This window comes from Phaethon aethereus (assembly GCF_964289735.1).
Source record: "Phaethon aethereus genome assembly, chromosome: 1".
Classification (NCBI taxonomy): Eukaryota; Metazoa; Chordata; class Aves; order Phaethontiformes; family Phaethontidae; genus Phaethon; species Phaethon aethereus.
Window position 1 is genome coordinate 90,512,671 of NC_138575.1, and position 18,716 is coordinate 90,531,386.

General features: G+C 41.1%; 1 protein-coding gene across 2 annotated transcripts in view; it reads left to right on the forward strand.

Annotated features, from left to right (window-relative positions):
* Positions 1–18,716, forward strand: part of GSK3B (glycogen synthase kinase 3 beta) — a 153,439-nt gene that overhangs the window by 82,207 nt on the left and 52,516 nt on the right. For both annotated transcript variants that reach the window (XM_082015588.1, XM_082015589.1), the window contains exon 3: positions 5,223–5,306. In XM_082015588.1, the coding sequence (XP_081871714.1) occupies positions 5,223–5,306 (84 nt within the window). The remainder of the gene's footprint in view (positions 1–5,222; positions 5,307–18,716) is intronic.

The following is an 18,716-nucleotide window of genomic DNA, read 5'->3' on the forward strand; positions in this document are numbered from 1 at the left end:
TATTTGTGTATCACAGGCAGCTTATGGCGAGTATGATGGCTTCCTCTGTGGTCTGGAGTGTTTTGTCTCGGTATGTTTTCAAAGCTGAGCCTAGGAAGTATGATTTGAATGTTGTGCCAGCACTGTCTCAGCAAGGCATTGAGCGTAGCTGGCTAGGATCACGTTGAAAGACCTTTGTCAGCATGTGCCTGCTGCCCTGTGCTTGGAGTCAAGCCTTTTCGTTGTGGTGGGAGATGGTCAGGGTAAAGACTCTTCTTCCTGCTGTGTGAAAATGCTTTAAATCTCTCAGGGTCTCAGCCTGAGCCTGTTCTCTGAACAAGCTCAGCAGTGCAGCAGGTGAAGGTGAGTGGAGGTGACTCAGGCTGTTCAAGTGGAAGGAAGCAGGGAAGAAAAAAAGGCCCTGCTGCTTCATCACTGCCTTCATGCCTCCCACTGGAAACTAGTTTCTTCGCCAGCTTTGCCCATGGCTCCCTGCTCTGGCTCTTCATTGTGGGAAAACCTTTACTGAAGAATAAGAAATGTGGTATGAATGGAGAAAATTATGATGGAAGCAGGAGAAAGGAGGAAACTGTAAACATAATGTGTGAGAGGAGGAAGGTTGGGTCTACCTGTGCTGCTTCTGTCTACCTATAATGCCAGATTTGATGTGACAATTACCCTCCATTTTCTGTTTTTCCAACCTGATAGAAAAAGGCAAGATACTGAGCTTCAGCATTTGAAGTTACTAGCCCGAGAAAAATAAAAATAAGTTCAAAAAGTGTAAAAATGAGAATTATCTTCAGTTGCTGGCCTTTCTGGTTTTAAGCAAGAAGACCGTTGCTGAAGTTGCTTGTTGAAATAGGTTAGTAGTTTATCCCTGCCTTTCCATAAAAAAGATATCCTCTCTTAAAAGGACAAGACGTGTGTAATCTTACCCGTCCACAGGAACCAGGTCATGTCCTTGGTGTGACACAAGGCAAAAATACAAATTTCTAATTTCTCCTGTTTCATCTGCTTTGAACACAATCCTCAAAGAACCTTGTTGAGACTTTAAATAGGCCTTTTGGAAGGAGGGGGAAAAAAATCAAAACCCAGCACACCTTTTAGCTAAAGAAGCTCTGAGGAATTCTCTTCTGAACTGGATCGAGGTGGTACTTCTATACTTCATTTGGTATATATTGATAATGTCATGCTGACATGAGCTGTACGAGACCTTCCACCTTCATTTACTCTGGTCCAGTTCAAGAAGTTGCAAGTCCATAAGGAATGGTCTCTGATCCAGTCATTTTATCCCCTGTTGTAAGGGGGGAGGGAGGGACCAAGATCCAGGTTAGGGGTGATGAAGGCAAACTGGCACAGCTCTAGAAATCTCTGGATGGGGAGGGAAGGGAGTGTGTGTGTGGGTGATGATTATCCCAGTCTGTAATAGCAGATTACAATAGTGAGGGAGAAATGATTGTGCTTGCACTAGCACAGTTATGAGGAATTGGGGTTGTAAGTTTGGAGAGGAGGCATGAGTTTTCATGCATGAGCTTTATTGGCTGTTTTGAAGTTGTAAATCTGATGTTGTCTTTGTAATTTTAACCAAATCTTTAACCTCGATGAGCAACCAGATTTTTTCAATATAATGAACAGATACAGGCAGTCTGGGCAAGGAAGGTTGTCTTCAGAAGTGATGAACAGGGTTTTGTTACATTGGGTTTGCTTCAGTAATTAGTGAAGGACTCAAATGCACTGCTTGTAAAGCAGTCTTGTGGGGTTGTGTGTCAGCAGCCCCTTGCCTTCTAGATAAAGAAATGTCTTATAGGTAAAGAAAAACTGCAACAGAAATCTGCTGGGTAGTCTCTTCATAGTCCTCTTGGTTTGCGGGTTCTCCAAGGAACATGTGCTGCAGGAGATCTGTGTTTTAGTATGAACAGAAGTCTGCTGGGTCCTCTCTTGTGGTGGGGCTGGCGCTGAAGGGTGTTGCTTTCTTCAGCGCTTACCAGGCTTGGTACTCTCATTCAGTAAGAAAACTAAATCCTTTTCTTCTTGAGAAGGGGAAAGATGAATAACTTCCTCTTTGAGTCTTTGACTTTACATCCATGTCTCTTGGAAGACAAAAACAATGAATTAAGGATGAGGGTGAGCTTCATATTTTCATCCACCCTGTATTTTGATCATGCACTGTCAGCCTTTCTCATCAGCATGTTTTGAAACGGTTTTAGTTTGCATTATATTTAGATGTGTTTTCTCTTGTACTCAGTGTAGGACATCTGTCACTGTTCACTTTATAAGTGGGAAACCTTTAGCAATGTTGGTTGTTGTCCTTGTCTGCACCCTCCCAGTGCATTTGTGCACTGGTAATTAATAGCCCACATTTTAATGTGAAAAGGCTGGTATTTAAGATGTATGTAGGGAAATACATGGTAAAATGAGACTATTTGAACTATTCGTCTGAGGAAAAAAAGGACTTCTTTAAAGCATCAGTCTGTTACAGGAACATCAATAGCTGTTCCCCTGCCACATCCAGTTCGAGCTTTGTAACTGTTCGAGTATTTCTAGTTTTCACTCCACCAGGGAGTGGTGACTAGAAGTCAGCTTGGTTTTAAGATGGCTGAGGTGACTATTTGACTGAGATGACAGTTTAAATTTGTTTCCTTCTGTCTAGTCATAGGATGTGAGATATAGGTTACTGTGTAACTGGTTTATGAGTTATCCCTGATATTAGCACCTCTTGAAGCACTGTTTGTGCAGCTGCAGCAGATGCTCAGGATGAGAGACGAAGGAGATGGATCACAGTGGAAGGCATCGAAGTACACACAGACTGTGCTTGTGCTGGGATGAGGTACCAGAGTATAAATATAACTTTAGACTAGCATTAGAATAACTACTGATTTTTTTCCCAGTGTATCCGATCAGCATATACGTACTATCTAAAGAGCATGAAGTGATAACCTGACTTACAGTCTATATATGGGTATTTTAAGGAGCTAGTAGAGATATTGCCAAAATAGTATTTGCACATTCAGGCTTAGTGAATTCATGTTTCTTCCAGTAATTCCATGAGATAAAAGGTATTATTCCCATCTTAACAGCCAGTGGGAGAAAGGGAAGAAATTACTTGGCTGACACTGTGCTATGAACTGCTCGTGGAATTTGGTTGAGGTGCTAGAACTTGCTCAGTCCTGTAGTAACAGTATTAAGCTCTGTAAAAGCCAACTGAAGAAATTAACCTCTTGTCATAATTGGTGTTTCAGTGACCGATGAGATCTAGAGCCATCCCTACTTCAGCTCCCTATTTGAAATCTGCCCCAGGTCATAAGGTCCGGAGAGACACCACTGAGCCAGCGGTGGCGTGTGGTTTGGACAAGACGAGAAGATGAGGTCTTTCTGTTGGTCTGAAGTCTGAACTGTGCCATGTGTCACAGGAACCTCAGCCATGACTCTCAAAATTGACTTCTTTTTGATAGCATTTAATAAAAAATGAATAAGTGGACAATATTAGAGCTCGTGTTCCTATCAGGAGAACCCTTTTCTCTGTGAGATGCGAGGCATGTTGATAAGACTATGTGATGAAGCCTGTATTCCTCTCTCACAAATTCTCCCCATGGTATTTCAGGAAAGCCTCAAAGGTCTATCCCTGCTTTCTTTTACTTTCACTTTTTACCCGTCAGGATAGAATAGGCCTATCTTGCTGTGCACCTAACGGACTTAGGCTTTAATCTGTTCAGAAGCTGGGCAGGCTGCGGGAAGGGCTTGGTTTCTTCTTAAATACTAGCTGGATAATTGCCAACCTATAATTGTGTGAGATGTCACTCGTGTTTGTAAAGAGCTGGCTAATACTGAAGTATTTTTTCAGTCAGCGGGTGGCAGGGATGATAGGATTAATGAAACTGCTTCCTATCTAACACCACTTTTTTTTTTTTTTTTTTTTTTTTAAAAAACTGCATGGCTTAGAGGAATTAAAAGCGGAGTTCGTAGCTACGTCACATTAGAAGCCCTGAGTGGTTCTTGCGGAGTTCCTTAAGCTTTAATCGTAGTGACAGGCACTGTATGTGACCCTCTGATACATAGAATATGAAATGCTTATTTTGACAGCAGCACCACACAAAGTAGGTGTTAGCTTTGTGCATTTAGGTAGGAAAATGCGTGGTGGCTAAAGAATTTTCTTCCCAAATATTCTTGAAGTTGGCCAGAGTTAATGATGCTAGTAGGCCCAATGTATTAGTCTAGTACATTAGTCCTAGTTAATCGTGCATTCCTGGTTAGAATGCATGATTAACAACCCTGCGATCTAAGTAAAAATTGGAGTACCTTTTATTTTTGAAGCTGCAGATTGTATAGTAATTGAGGAAGGAAAAAAAGAGTGATGTGTAAATGTGGCCGTAGGAGAAAGGAATATTGTAGCAACAGTTGTGAAATGAAGTATAACAAACATAGCTGTGCTAATTTTACTTGCTTGATTTATTGACACTTTCAATTCAACATTTCACTCATTTTTACCTGTTAGGCTATAAGATCTCTCATTTGTTTAGGGCTCAGTCACAATGGGTATTGCAGTAAAGTCCCCAGTTTATTATGCATGTAATGAACTGATTTTATTTTAACAGCTCTTTCAGGTTGACATAAAATGGGAAAATAACACTGTTATTCTGTCTGTTTAAACCTGGTTAAACATGGTTGAACAAAAGTGGGAACTGAGCTGCCTACTGAATTTCAGGTGCTTTTTGTTGGTATTGCAAAAAGAGTGGTATAGGAAATTATCTTCCATCACAAACCTGTTTTGCAGTGTGGAGGAGGGCAGGTGTGTAGGTGGAAATGTTATGTTTGCTTTTACATTATTTTGTGGGTTTTTTTTTTTTTTTTTTACAGTATTCGGGGCATAGGCTTCCAATCATTCTGGCTGATATGTTGTATTATTGTAAGATCAGAAAATAAAAATGGAAAGTTAATGTCTTCTTGCCTTTTACCATTGAAAATTTGGTAATGTAAGTGGGCAATTCTTGTATTTTGTGATGCATCTGTGGACCTTTATTTTAGAGGGCAAAATGTACTCAAAGATGTCAATATTCTTGGTGATAAAGTAATTGGAAGGAAGACAAATAAACACGTGAAAGCTGTTGCCTCTTTCCAACTTCAGTTGTTCTTTGGTTTCTTAGTTTTGTCATCTCCTGTATCTGTATATTAAGGTGTTCATTAAAGTACTCTAACTTTGGGAGAACAGAGTTTTCCTAATTGTTTGCTTTTCTCTTTTGTTTCAGAACCGAGAGCTCCAGATTATGAGAAAGTTGGATCATTGTAACATCGTCCGATTGCGTTATTTCTTCTACTCTAGTGGAGAGAAGGTAAGAACAGAAAAAGAGGCAATGCCTCTTGGTAACCATCTGGGATATAACTGAACTGTTTGAATTTCTAGAGATAGGAGTGTGAAGATAGTAGATGTGATAACATTGAGGAAATGCTACAGTGGTGCCCAACAGATCATGTTGGAGCAGATTTTTTCAGTATGGAACTGTGTGGTCCATGAGGAGTAGTGTTACTAGTATAGCACAACAATAGTGTAACAGATTTGGATATGCACTGCCTCTTTTTTAATTTAGTGGAGCACAGCCAGGCTTCATTTGCACGTTCTAGCACTACCTTTCCATATGTGCAGATATGTTTTCTAGGATTTAGTGTTAAGCACTCTAGAGTTAAAGCCTTCTGTGACTTGGACATGGACCTGTTGGAGCGAGTGCAAAAGAGGTCCATGAAGATGATCAGAAGGCTGGAGTACCTCTCTTATGAAGACAAGTTGAGAGAGTTGGGATTGTTCAGCCTGGAGAAGAGGAAGCTCCAGGGAGACCTTATAGCAGCCTTCCAGTACCTGAAGGGGGGTGCAGGAAAGATGGGGAGGGTCTCTTTATCAGGAGGTGTAGCGATAGGACAAGGGGTAAGATCCTTGTAAGGTAAAAATAGGGTAAACCCTCTTTAAACTGAAAAAGGGTAGATTTAGATTAGATAGAAGGAAGAAGTTCTTCGCTATGAAGGTGGTGAGGCACCTTCTCAGGTTGCCCAGAGAAGTTGTGGATGCCCCATCCCTGGAAGTGTTCAAGGTCAGGTTGGATGGGGCTTTGAGCAACCTGGTCTAGTGGAATGTGTCCCTGCCCATGGCAGGGGGATTGGACTAGATGACCTTAAAAGGTAACATTCCAACCCAAACCATTCTACAATTCTGTGACTTTTCCCAGACTCAGTCTCTGTATGCTTCTGTCTCCCTACCTTGTGCGTCTGTTCCACTTACGGTCTGAGTTTCAAAGCCCAGAGGAAAGAATAATGTATGATCATATGATTGTAGCATTTTTTAGAATCACTTTAATTCTCTTTGTTAGAATGTTTATGCTCCAGAATAGCTGGATTTAATAAGTTTCAAGAAGTATACACTGCCATTTATGTTTTCTTTCAGTCTAGGTATAAAAGTTCTTTGTTTTTTTTAGAAAGTGGTTACAATGTTTTCTTTTAATGTGGCTATAACAGCTTCCTTATGTATATATCAGCATTTTAGGAATCCTAGGAGAATTCAGGATGAAATGGATCTCAAGAAGGCATCTGGTCCAACCTCATGCTTAAAGCAGGGTTATCCATGAAGTGGTTGGGGGGCGGGGGGGGAAAAGTCTTTCTGGCCCCTATGGAAGTTAATGTAAGCAGTGAAGAAATGGGCTAGATGATCTCCTGAACTTCCTCTGATCTTTTTATGTATAGTTATGAATATTTATAGAAATTATACAAATAATTAATATAAATAATTTATATAGATGATAGAAATTTTCCTTTTTTAAAGCAGTCTTCAGATGCTAGTACACATGTCCACAATGCTGTAAAGGACTCTATATGAGAGCTGACAGCTACTGGATGGCTGTTAACTGCTGTTGCCACGAAGTGGGTCAACAGAATGGGAGAGGCAACCCACCCACTTCATGGTCTTTGGAGCTAGGGAAGGAGCTGACATCTCCAGGATAAGTTGTGAGTGGCAGGTTACTGCAGTCTTGTTCAGTGCACAGAGGGGTAATTGGAGGAGCCCTGTTACCTCTCTGAGAGGTGCTTGGGGGAGAACTGGCCCCATGCCTTGCCTGTGCCTGTGGAAAGCTTGCAAAACCACTCTGCAGCAATCAAGGAGAAATACGACTTAATTTTTTTTTTTATGAGCCCTTCCCCTTCCTTCTTTCCCCTTGCATGGTGATAGCAAGCATTTCCAGTGTTAAATGGTTGTAGCTGTTTTCTTGGTAGTACAGTGTAGTTTTTTAAAACTGTGTTGTGCTCATTTAGCATACAACCAGAAATTCCTCGAGCAGCATGAGTATAAGAAGGGAAATACTGTAGAGGGCTTGATTTTTGGGGTTGTTTTTGTTTGCTTTTTTTAACCAGCTTGTAACTTGGCTAGAGTGAAGTAGAATTTCATGAGAGGAGCAGAAAACTACCACCTTATCTAATGGCTTTCGAAAACCTTCTGCAAACAGTGCAAGTGTTAAAACTTCTCAGAACACTGTTCCAGGAGCCTTTGTTAACAGTAACTTGAATAAAAACTCTTTTGGAAATCTTTAACTTGATGTTGAGTTTAAGACTGGATTTTCCACTTTGCTGTTTCAGCTCCAGCTGGCTGATTCTTGGCAATGATAGTTTTGTTCTTAAAAATGCAGTGTCTATACATGACCAGTGAATCTTAATGCTTCAGTTGAGAAATTTTCTTTAAAATTCCTTTCTGCTTTTCTCTCTCCATGCCTCTGCTCTGTGCCTCTGCGATTTCCACTGCTACCCTTTTGCAAAATGGGACAAGTGTGAACCAGTCCCTAGTGCAAAGGTGCACCCAGCACAACACCAGCAGCGTAACGTTGCAGTTCAGCTTGCAAGGTCTCTGCAGTTCAGTGCAAAATGATACGTAATTGGCTTGCAAGTATTTCCATGTAGGTGGCAGCATGTGAAGAAGATAACTCTGAGTTGTTGACTGCTATCTGGGAAAAGCTCTAGAGAGGAGGAAATTGGTATTCTGAAGCTACTCTGGGAAGGCAAAATAATGTTTCTTCTCATGTTTTTGTCAGTTTGGGAAACAATAACATCTTTTTCTTCATATTACCCTCATAATCAAACTGGCTCTTTGGAGAGTGGAAGAAAAGGGAGGAAAGAATAAGGTCCCATCTGGTAGTGAGGAAGGACATGTAGGAAGCAGTTGTGGATACATGCTAGGTACCCAGGGCTCTAGTGATTTTTGAAGTTGAGACCAATGGGATGAGTAATGTAAAAATCCAAGGAATGTATAGCGGAAAATGCAGTAGCATAGTGATGAGCAGGGCTTGCAATTGTTGTCTGTCTTCATGAAGAACTTAACGTAAACACAGATTAATGGCAGTGGACTGTTAATTAACCCAAGTCTAGCAGTGATGGAGAAATTTCAGAGGTAACTATTACACTGCTGATCCTTTTAATGAAATAGTTCACCAATGAACTAAATTTTGATACCTATTTATCAAACCTTCTCTTGCATAAAGGTTTTTATGCTGCCGTGATCACTCCACCTGCTTGTTCCAGCTGGAGCATTCCTTGGACTTCTTCCTTCTTCCCTGGTGCTTGACACCAGTGTCTCTAAGCCCAGAGACTTTTTTTTCTCCAATATCCAAGAAGATTAAATCTGTCTCAATTTAGAGGTACCTCAAAGGATTTCTCCAAATCCAGTCAGACTGGCACTCTTTGAAAGCCATGTGCCTAGTAGTCAACTTTAGTTGATTTTGATTGCTAGGCATTTTTAGGCACTGGGCAACCTTAAAACTGGCTTTATTCTAGCAAAACAGGGGGTTTGATTCTTTATTAGAAAACTGGAACCAACAGAAAAGAGCATCAAATTGAAAAACAATTCTCAATAACACTTGCTAGTAAGACTACTCCTTAGCTGCATCAAAGCTGTAGCTAGTTTGTAGAGATTTGGAGCTCTCTGTTCACTTTTTCTAGGAGCTGTGGAACTGGTTGAAGTGTTTGAGCTCCCAATCTCTTCTCTTTCCTTGTGATGAACTCTCCTTTCTATGTCTCTCATTTGCTTAAACTTCCTTCCTGCTTTTGCCAAAAGCAATCCAGCCTTAGCAGCATGGAAATCTTCTATCAAACATGGCTTTGAATGATTTCTTCTCCCTTGTTTTCTGTGACTGGGTGACTCTCTCTTGTCTACGCATCTTTGAATTTGTATTGCCTTTATATAGGTATACCCTGTACAAGACTGTGTGTATATATATGCACATACATGCATGCACACACATATGTTTATACCTTTATATATATAGTATCTTTCTCTCTCTCTAAAAATTGTTCTGAGTACTGACTACATATTGATCACGTTTGATTAAAAATTTCTAGTTTGAGAGCTCAAAGAGCACATAATATATATTAATATGACAGTTGACAGGCTTGGCATTCAGGTTGCTTCTATAAACTTATTCCTCAGTTCGTTCTTGTTCTAAGTTTACAAATGTTTGTCAGGCCTGTTGGATAATGCAGTTCTTTCAAAAGACTCTTCCTTAATGAATTTGCCAAAGCAGATTCTGACTTCTTTTTTTACTTGAGGCTGTATGAGATATCTGATAGCAGGGCACTGACTTTTGTAGCTGTAATGTGCTTTTCAGTAGTTCAAAACGTGTAATTATAACTGATGAAATGAGCTAGAGGGGAAGGAAAAACAACCAAATAATGGGCTGAGTTGTGTATCGAAGATTCTCTTGGTGGCAGTAGTCACAAGTCTTTTCCGTGCCGTATTTCAGTGATTTGTGGTTTTCTAGGTAGTCTTTGAAGAAGATGGGCAGGATTATAGGGCTAGCCAACTCTGTGTTTGATAGATTTGGTATTCTGCCTTAGAATAAGGTCTTGAGCAAGATGCCTGGTTTGCCTATCAGCTTGCCACTAGGAGACTGTATTAGGAAGGCGTACATTTCTGGTTTGATTTTTGCTGCTTTTCCTTAATTTCAGGGACTGCCTTGCATTTAGCATGATATATAAATGTAAATGTTGATTTACTGAAGCAGGGTGAGATGGTCTTGCTGCCTGTCCTCTTTAGCCTAATTCTGCTGAGAACCTTTGGAGCTGTGCTCCAAGGGAAGTTGGACATGGACATACCATATAATACCTCTGGCTCCTCTGCTGAGAGTATTCCCCAGTGTTTTATAGTATGACCTGACTTAAATCAGTGGCTGCTGAGTAAAACTATTCAGCTATGTAAAACCTGAAATTAATTCCTAATCTTCCCCCCCCCCCCTTTTTTTTCCCCCCATTTCTAGTTTAGATCTATCTTTGTGATATTTTATAACTGTTGGGTTTTCTTGTGTGGATGTTTTTGAGTGTTTAATAGTCCAATTGATCAGTATCTGTGCCCAAAAGAGGAAGAGAAGTCGCTGGAGAAATTTGTTCCTGCATCAAATCACAGAAAAGTAAAGTAAATACATTTTTTTTGTTGAGTAATTACATCTCTGGTTATGTAATTTTTTTTTTTTCTTCTTTAAGGTGGCTTGGTATTCAGAGGAGTCAGAGCATATATGGAAGTATGGAGACATTACAAATAGAAAATATGCTGACTCTTTTTTGGAGGCTGATCTGGCCCTTCTGCATGCTCTAATAGATTTCTAGTCTTATTCAGCCTTAGCTTAAGGGCATGCAGCCAAAAGTCCACACAGACTCAGGATGGAAATTTATTCCTGTAGACTTAGACTGAGGTTTAAAATAAATGTGCAGGAGATACATGCTGAGCTGCATCTACAAGGTGCTGTGTATTAAACTGCAATGAAGAATTTTGGAAGAAGGGAGTAACTGGCTCATTAGCGAGTTTGGTTTTTGTTGAACAGTTGGTGTTTCTCCAGGTTCCATCCCTGTTAAAGGGATGCCTTCAAAAGAGGCACAAACATCACCACCTTTTCTTGCAGGAGTGTTCAGATGAGTCCTCATGTAAGGACCATCCATTCTGTTCCCTGTTAAAATGGATGTACTTGTAGTTGAACCATTTAGTTTCTTAACTGATCTTGTTTTTAAAAAAAGTTATTGCACAGAAAGTTCAATTAATAGAGCCTTGAGCCCAATTTCGAATTGACAGAGCCTGTGTGAATGTTTTGCACCAGCCTAGTAATGTGTTGAAGTGCCGTCACTACAATCCATTTAATCCTTGGCAGATCTGGTGTGCTGTCAACAAAGGAGCAATTAATGCCAATTATGAAGAGTTTTGTGATGTTGGTATCTCTGTAGTCTTGCCTGAGGCCTGCCAAGCTCATTTCAAAAAGGGCACCAGTCATCAGATAATGATTATCAGTTACTGCTACTGGGGCTTGCAACATGATGGGAATTTCCTTAGTTGTAGTTCTGAGCAGTCTCTGGTTTTGAGTAAGTTGTGTTAATAGAAATAGTAGTTTAGTGTGTGCCTGTGGTAGGGCTTTGCAAGAGCAGAATACGTAGCAGTGGGTGGATCCTCAATGTGGCAGACATGTGCAATGGAAATGGGAAGCTCCATGATTTTTCTCCAGACCAGTGAACCCTCCGGTACATCTGGTTAGTCACTCTTCTGTTCTCAGCTCATTCTTCTACCAGCTCTAGCCACTGCTTTCATATTCCCATGTTGGATGGCTGTTAGGAAAGCAGCTTGTATTGCTTGTCCTGAGGAGGCATATAGCTTGAACCATTATTGTGTAATTATCTCACCTAGTTTGCTGTCATGGATATATCCTGATTCAGAAATTCCCACTCAGTCTGTAAGGTAGCGTACAGGCAAGAAAACAGTGGATCTCCAAAGACACTGCTTTTTGCTTACATGGTAAGGTATGCAGGACAGCCCAGTGATCCCAACATCTATTAATTTTCATCTTCCAACAGTTATTGCCAGCTTATGGCACAATCTGTGCTTGGGAGCTGTGGTTCAAGTATCCACAGGTCACCTGTGTCAAAGATCACAAATGAATCCCACCTTTTAGATGTTGGGCAGCTGTTTCCAACTTCACAGAAGTATTTTTCCTTGGAAGTACAGCTAAAAGCTTAAGGACTTTACAGGGCATAAAATAAACAAGAATTGGCAGGGATTCCCCAATTCCGTTCAAGTGACCTTTTTCTTTACCATAGTCTCTCTTTAGAGGGGAAGAGTGTGACAGAAGATGTCTTTTTTTCTTCTTTTAATGAAGGGGAAAGGCTTAGTGTGTCACCTAAGAACCTAGACTCTTTCAGTGATCAAAGGTAGACAATGCAAACCAACTGTCTTGATCAAGACTTGGGATAGTTCTTAAATCTAAATTATATTGGGAGGCTTGACTTCTGCCCTTATGCTGCCATCACAACTGACCCAGTTAGCAGTTCAACACAGTCTGATGCAGGTAGGAAGAGTAATGAGCATTACAGAACAATTTGATAAGTTTTGACAAGTAAGTATAGGAACAGAAGTCTTGGGACAGATATCAGTTCTCAAATTCAGTCATGAACAGTGAGGGAATAGGAGAGGAGATATTTTGCTCAACATCTGGTCACATCCAGAGCGTAGTGGTAAACGGCTGAATGTCCAGATGGACATTGGTGATGAGTGGTATCATCGGGCATCCATATTGGGACCAGTACTCTTTAATATCTTCATCAATGACATAGTGGGGATTGAGCGCATCCTCAGCAAGTTTGCAGATGACATCAAGCTCAGTGGTGCAGCTGACACACCTGAGGGATGGGATGCCATCCACAGGGACCTGGACAAGCTCGAGGAATGGGTCCACATGAACCTCATGAGGTTCAACAAGGCCAAGTGCAGGGTCCTATTGATAGGTCCCTCTATCCCCTTTGCCTTGTTTTTTGCCCAACAGCTGCTCCTAGACCCTGCATCCTTGAGGGTTTAATCCTTCTCTCTATCCTCATTCCTATTCTTTGTTGATACAGAAAATGAAGTTCTCCATCTTCATTCCTCTGCCCCAGTCACACCATCTTTCCTTCTTCCACCGCCTCCTCCCCTAGCTATTCCAGCCACAGTCACAACAGGTTCTTCAAACAGACTTACCACTTTCTTCCCACAACTGATGTTCACAACCACTTCTTCTGGCATGCTGCTTCATTGTCAGCATGGTGGTCATCACCTTTATGAGAGAAACCCCACTTTGCTCTCAGCTCAGTGTTCCCTCCCACAATGGTAACTGCAACAACCTGCAGGTGGGGTGTGCTTGGCCACCACCTCAGCAGAGTGCTGTAGCAGCTGCAAGGACATGAAGCATACTCAGCCTGAGTGGAGTTTCCAGGGATGATTTGGGGATGGCCAAGTGCAGGGTCCTGCACCGGGGTCGGGGAAAACCTTAGTGTCAGTACAGGCTGGGGGATGAAGGGATTGAGAGCAGCCCTGATGAGAAGGACTTGGGGGTCCTGGTGGATGAAAAGTTGGACACGAGCTGGCAATGTATGCTCGCAGCCCAGAAGGCCAACCGTAGCCTGGGCTGCATCCAAAGCAGCGTGGCCAGCAGGTCAAGGGAGGTGATTGTGCCCCTCTGCTCCGCTCTGGTGAGACCTCACCTGGAGTCCTGCGGAGGCCTCAGCACATGAGAGACATGGACCTGTTGGAGTGGGTCCAGAGGAGGGCCCCAAAAATGATCAGAGGGATAGAACCCCTCTACTGTGGGGACAGGCTGAGAGAGCTGGGGTTGTTCAGCCTGGAGAAGAGAAGGCTCTGGGGAGACCTTATTGCAGCCTTCCAGTACTTAAAGGGGGCTTATAAGAAAGATGGGGACAGACTTTTTAGCAGGGCCTGTAGCAACAGGACAAAGGGTAATGGTTTTAAACTAAAAGAGGGCAGATTTAGACTAGATCTAAGGAAGAAATGTTTCGTACTGAGGGTGGAGAAATACTGGCACAGGTTGCCCAGAGAGGTGGTGGATGCCCCATCCCTGGAAACATTCCAGGTCAGGTTGGATGGGTCTCTGAGCAACCTGATCTAGTTGAAGATGTCCCTACTCATTGCAAGGGGGTTGGACTAGATGGCCTTTAAAGGTCCATTCTGAACCTTTCCAAACACTGAAGTTAAGTCTTCAACTGCTCTTACCTCCCTGGAATTATCTGTGTGAAACTGCAGCTATACAACTAGGCTTATGGTTCCTTGACTTTGGTGGCAGCCACTGCTCTGTTTTGAAATAAATGTGGTTGTAAGCTGCAAGTAAAAACAGACGTATGTGGCCACTGGATGTCACCATTCCTTCATACAAATAAGATCAGCTACAATATTTTTTGCATTTTCACATTTTTCCAGTGTATCATGGCTATTCAATAGTTAGAATTTGCAGCCTTCCTACTCTCTCTTTGTCTTTGAAAGAGGTTCCAGAGTCTTTGTATCTTTAACGTACTGTGTCAGCCTTCAAGATAAGAGAAGGAAGGTGGGTCTCTTATGGTACTTGATAAGGGTGTGTGAAGTATATGCTGGTAGTAGCTTTACAAAAAAGGAAAACAACCTCTTTTTTGAATGTGGGGAAAAAACTGTGTAACTTTGAACCTTGTATGTTGTCTAAATTTAGATGACTAAGCCAGGGTGAAGGGCATATCTTACCTCATGCTGACATTCTCAAGTGTTTAAATAATGCACTCTGAAAGAAGGCATAATCCATGTGAAATGCCAAAATCCGTTGTCTTGCTTTCCAACTCCGGGTTAAATCCTTCAGCACTTTCTGACAGAACTCTTCCATAGCTGCCATCCTGTCAGTAACAGCTCTGTGTGTAGCACCTGCCTCTGAAACATCATCCATGAGGTGCTGTCATATGGTAAAGAAAACATCATCCCCTTGAGTAAAATGATGGGCTTATTTACTTCGTATAGCCCGAGTACTGATACCTTGGGATCATTTCAATAAGAACTGTATTCTGGAGGCATATTCCTTAATTTTAGGTTTATCATCATAGAATCGTAGAATGTTTTGGGTTGGAGGAGACCTTAAGGATCATCTAGTTCCAACCCCCGTGCCATGGGCAGGGACATCTTCCACTAGACCAGGTTGCTCTTATCTCTTTTCTGTGTGCTTTTAGCTTGAATAGGCAGGTAAAGCAAGTTTCTTCAGAGTGCCACATTTATATCTCCAAATGCAAAGTTAGTTTAAGAAACTCCTGAGATGTTCATCTCCTCTCAGTTGTGCTCATATAGTTGATCAAATGGAGTCTGTTTGAAAACTAGCTCAATTAAATGATCTGGGATTTAAAAAAAAAAAAAAAAAAAAAAAAAGACTACCTGCAAACTACAACAGAATCACCCCCACCACACTGTTACTGATCTTTCAGGACATAAAAAATTGAAATGAGCATGTTGATCATTCTTTTAAAAATGCTGATCAGTACATTTAGTCACCCTAAAAGAAAGAACACCCAGAATAGTTTCTTAACCTTTTTATCCTGTTACTTGATGCTTGGAGAAATTTTCCTTAGATTCTTGTTCAGGGGAACTTCTGACATCTTACGAGATGCTGACATATTTTTCAGACTATGCTTTGTGATTCTTGCTTTTGCTCTGTCTTGGTGTTTGGCGTGTATGAACTCCCTGTTTCTATCATTGTGTTGGTGGTAAATAGGGGAAATAGTTGGACTGTGACTGGGAAATGTTGATTGTAGTGTTATAAATGTAGTGTGATAGAAGAAAAAAATTTAACAAAACCTGGTAGAAACCATTCAGGATTAATTTGTTTTTTGTTGAGGTAGGGGAGGATCATAGAGAATGAATATTTGTACTTTCCCTGCAAGGAACATTCCAGAAGAGTGAATCTTCAAATTCAAAAGCTGTTGCTCTATATTGGACACAGTTAAGCTGGACTGGATGATCCTGAAAACAGATTACTTGTATGGATTGAAGGACAGAAGAGTTTTAAAAGCGGAGTTTGAGACCTCCATGCAGCCTTTCCTATGTCAGTAGGGTAATGTTTTCAACTGCTGTCAGTCTTCAGCTATGTAATGTGTAAGGCTCATGTGCTAGAATAGTTTTGCTTGCGGCCTGTTTTATCTCCAGTTTCTGATACAAAAAAAGTAAGTTGCTAGAATGTTGGCTCTTGTGTCCTAGTCTTTATTATGTCACAGTCTGTGTTAGTATCTACTTCTATAAAGTGTTTTCAGCCAAAGTGAAATGGTGCCTGACCTCTCAGTTCTTGAGAGTTAGAGTGGTTCAATGGCAAAGCCATGGTTATTTTGTTCTGGCTCATTTCAGAGCAGTGTTTGTCAGCTGAGAATTGCAGGTACATGAGCTGCATTGCTAAAATCAAAATCATTATGAAATGTCTTGATCCTGTACTTGAGGATCTGGCTCCCTTCCCTCTCTGCCCTTTTTCATTTTAAAGAGTACTTGGTCATAACCCTAGCAGCAAGCACAGGAGAGCATGGATGCCCATAAACATTTGACCTGCTGAGGAAAGCTAATAATCCATTCAATCCCAATGTCTGTAGGGAGGAGTGAATTACTAAATGACATCTTGTGTGTGATTTCTGTAGTTTACATGATGCAGTCTTCTCTGGACCTTTCTGTTCTCTGTAGAGGTGTTTCAGAGGTGCTCCTGATGGTTAGGTTACCTTGGTTGTTTCCCAGCCCAGTGATTTTGAAACAGCAGTGTGGAAACAAGTCACGTGTAGAACATGTGGTAAAGTTTGAAAAAGGCTTCCTGTAATGGAAAGATAAGCATTGATCTTCCTGCTTCGTTCTGAAGCAGTTGCCCTCATTTGGTGAGCTCTTTGAGCTAACCGTGTTTCCTACTGCAGTACATCTGGGTCACTGGAAAAATATGTGTTTAGGAGGAATGCATGAGGTAGTCAAACCAGGTTACATCATCCTCAGAGCTTGTCAGGCCATGACTGCTTTCTAGCTTGTTACTGAATCTTGTTCAGGGGAATCCAGGTAACTTGGATGTTATTTTCATCCAGTTCATGCTCACAGAGAATGGTGAGGGCTCTTGAAAACCATATTCTGAGCATTTATCAGATTTGTGCCAGGTTACATCATGAGGAGGTAGGTCAGAACACTGAATCATCTTTAATTCATTAAAGTAGTCATTTTAGGGCATTTCTGAAATGTCAGTTGCTTGTGGTAGGAGTAGAGTATACTGCTACTTATATAGCCAACACCATAAGCCTTGCCTTTGTAGTTGCATATTATTCTGGGTCCATCAGTTGTTACATCAAAACTTGGTTTGGGGGAAAGGAGTTCATATGCCTTGGCATCTTCTAGGTGAGAATGTGCAATACACGTTTACACAGGAGCAATGTGTGAAACCAACATAGTTTGTTCAAGTGCTGTGGATAGCATAAAAGTTCATAAGGTTTGGTGGGTGGGTGCAAAACGCCCCTCTACAATTCAGAATCCTTGACCTTTCCATGCTTGTGTCATACCATGCCATTGAATTAGTCTAGTTTCCAACAGAATGTAAAATAAAAATCAGAATGGAGTAGAGAGGTAAAACAAAGGTGATATGAACGAAATGAAGTTCTGTAATTGTCAAAACTCACTGTTGTGAAGTGGTGTAGATGGGGTTTAATGATCATATATATTGCTGGTTTACATGTCTCCTTTTACTTGTACTATGAGAGGATAATGAAATCACTGTAATTCCATTTCTACTCATTTTTTTCCCCTGTCTCTAATCTCATGTAAATCTTTCTGATACATGGAACATGAATCCTCTGAATGAAAGTAATTAACCTCAGTAACGGAGTACTTTGTGCAGTGACTTCTTACCAATAAGACTTTCCCACTATCCAAGAGGAGGCAAGCCTTAAATATGTTCATCATGTTGTATCTACAATAAATCAAACAGAAGTCGTATTCATGAGACTGTTTTTTCTCTTGATGTACAGTTTCCCTTACCAGACATAAGTTAACTTTGATTTTTCAGGACACTTATTTTCTGTATTTTATAATGAATACCTTGAAAGCTCTGACCTAAGAAGAGGTGGTGGTGCATTATTATTGGCTTGAACTGAGAGTCAGGGAAGGAAGAACTTTTTGTTGCAGAAGGGAAAGTGCTAAAGTACAAGTACGTCATTTTCTTGGATACATTTGCACATCCATGGAGTTCCAGAGCTGTCTGGTATCTCTGCTGCACTGCTAGTAGTTGTCCCTCCTCATCAAATTCAAAAAGTTTGTTCTCCAGCCTGGTCCTCAGATTCCTTTATGTTGTTACCCAATTACTGGGATGGCACTAGGAGAGGCACCAGCATAGGCATGGTTTCAAGAGGCTGCTGCTTCTTGTCTATATTGCAGAATTACCATAAGAACAGAAACAAGTTTGTGGGCCGCTGGCATTTGCTTAGTGCTGGTGCTATTACCACTGTCATTTAAGCAATGATACATAAAAAAGAGCATCTTTTTGTAGGGAAAAGTGGTGGAGGCAGTGCCTTGCAAGGTGACATGGCCTATTAGGAGGTATTGATAAGAGCTATTAAAATGTCCTGAAAACACGAGTGCTTATTGTCAAATAATGATGAACAGAGTTCTTGAATTCTGAGTCTTTAACAACACACAAAACCAGCAATTCTTTGCCTATTGTGTATTCAAGGTCTGTATTTCTCTGTGTGTTACCATGTATTGTTTCTTTACTCATTGGAGACTACTGTTCTTTGCTGAGGCAGGACAGAGACAGGTAAGGAAAACAGAGCACTGTGAGGGTAGCACACCACACTCTGTGCTCGAAGTGCCGTGTTAAAGTCACAATAATAATATTAAATTGCTATAGCTAAATGAGGTTTGGTTTTGGGTATTAAGATACATAGCCAGTGGACCTGCTGAC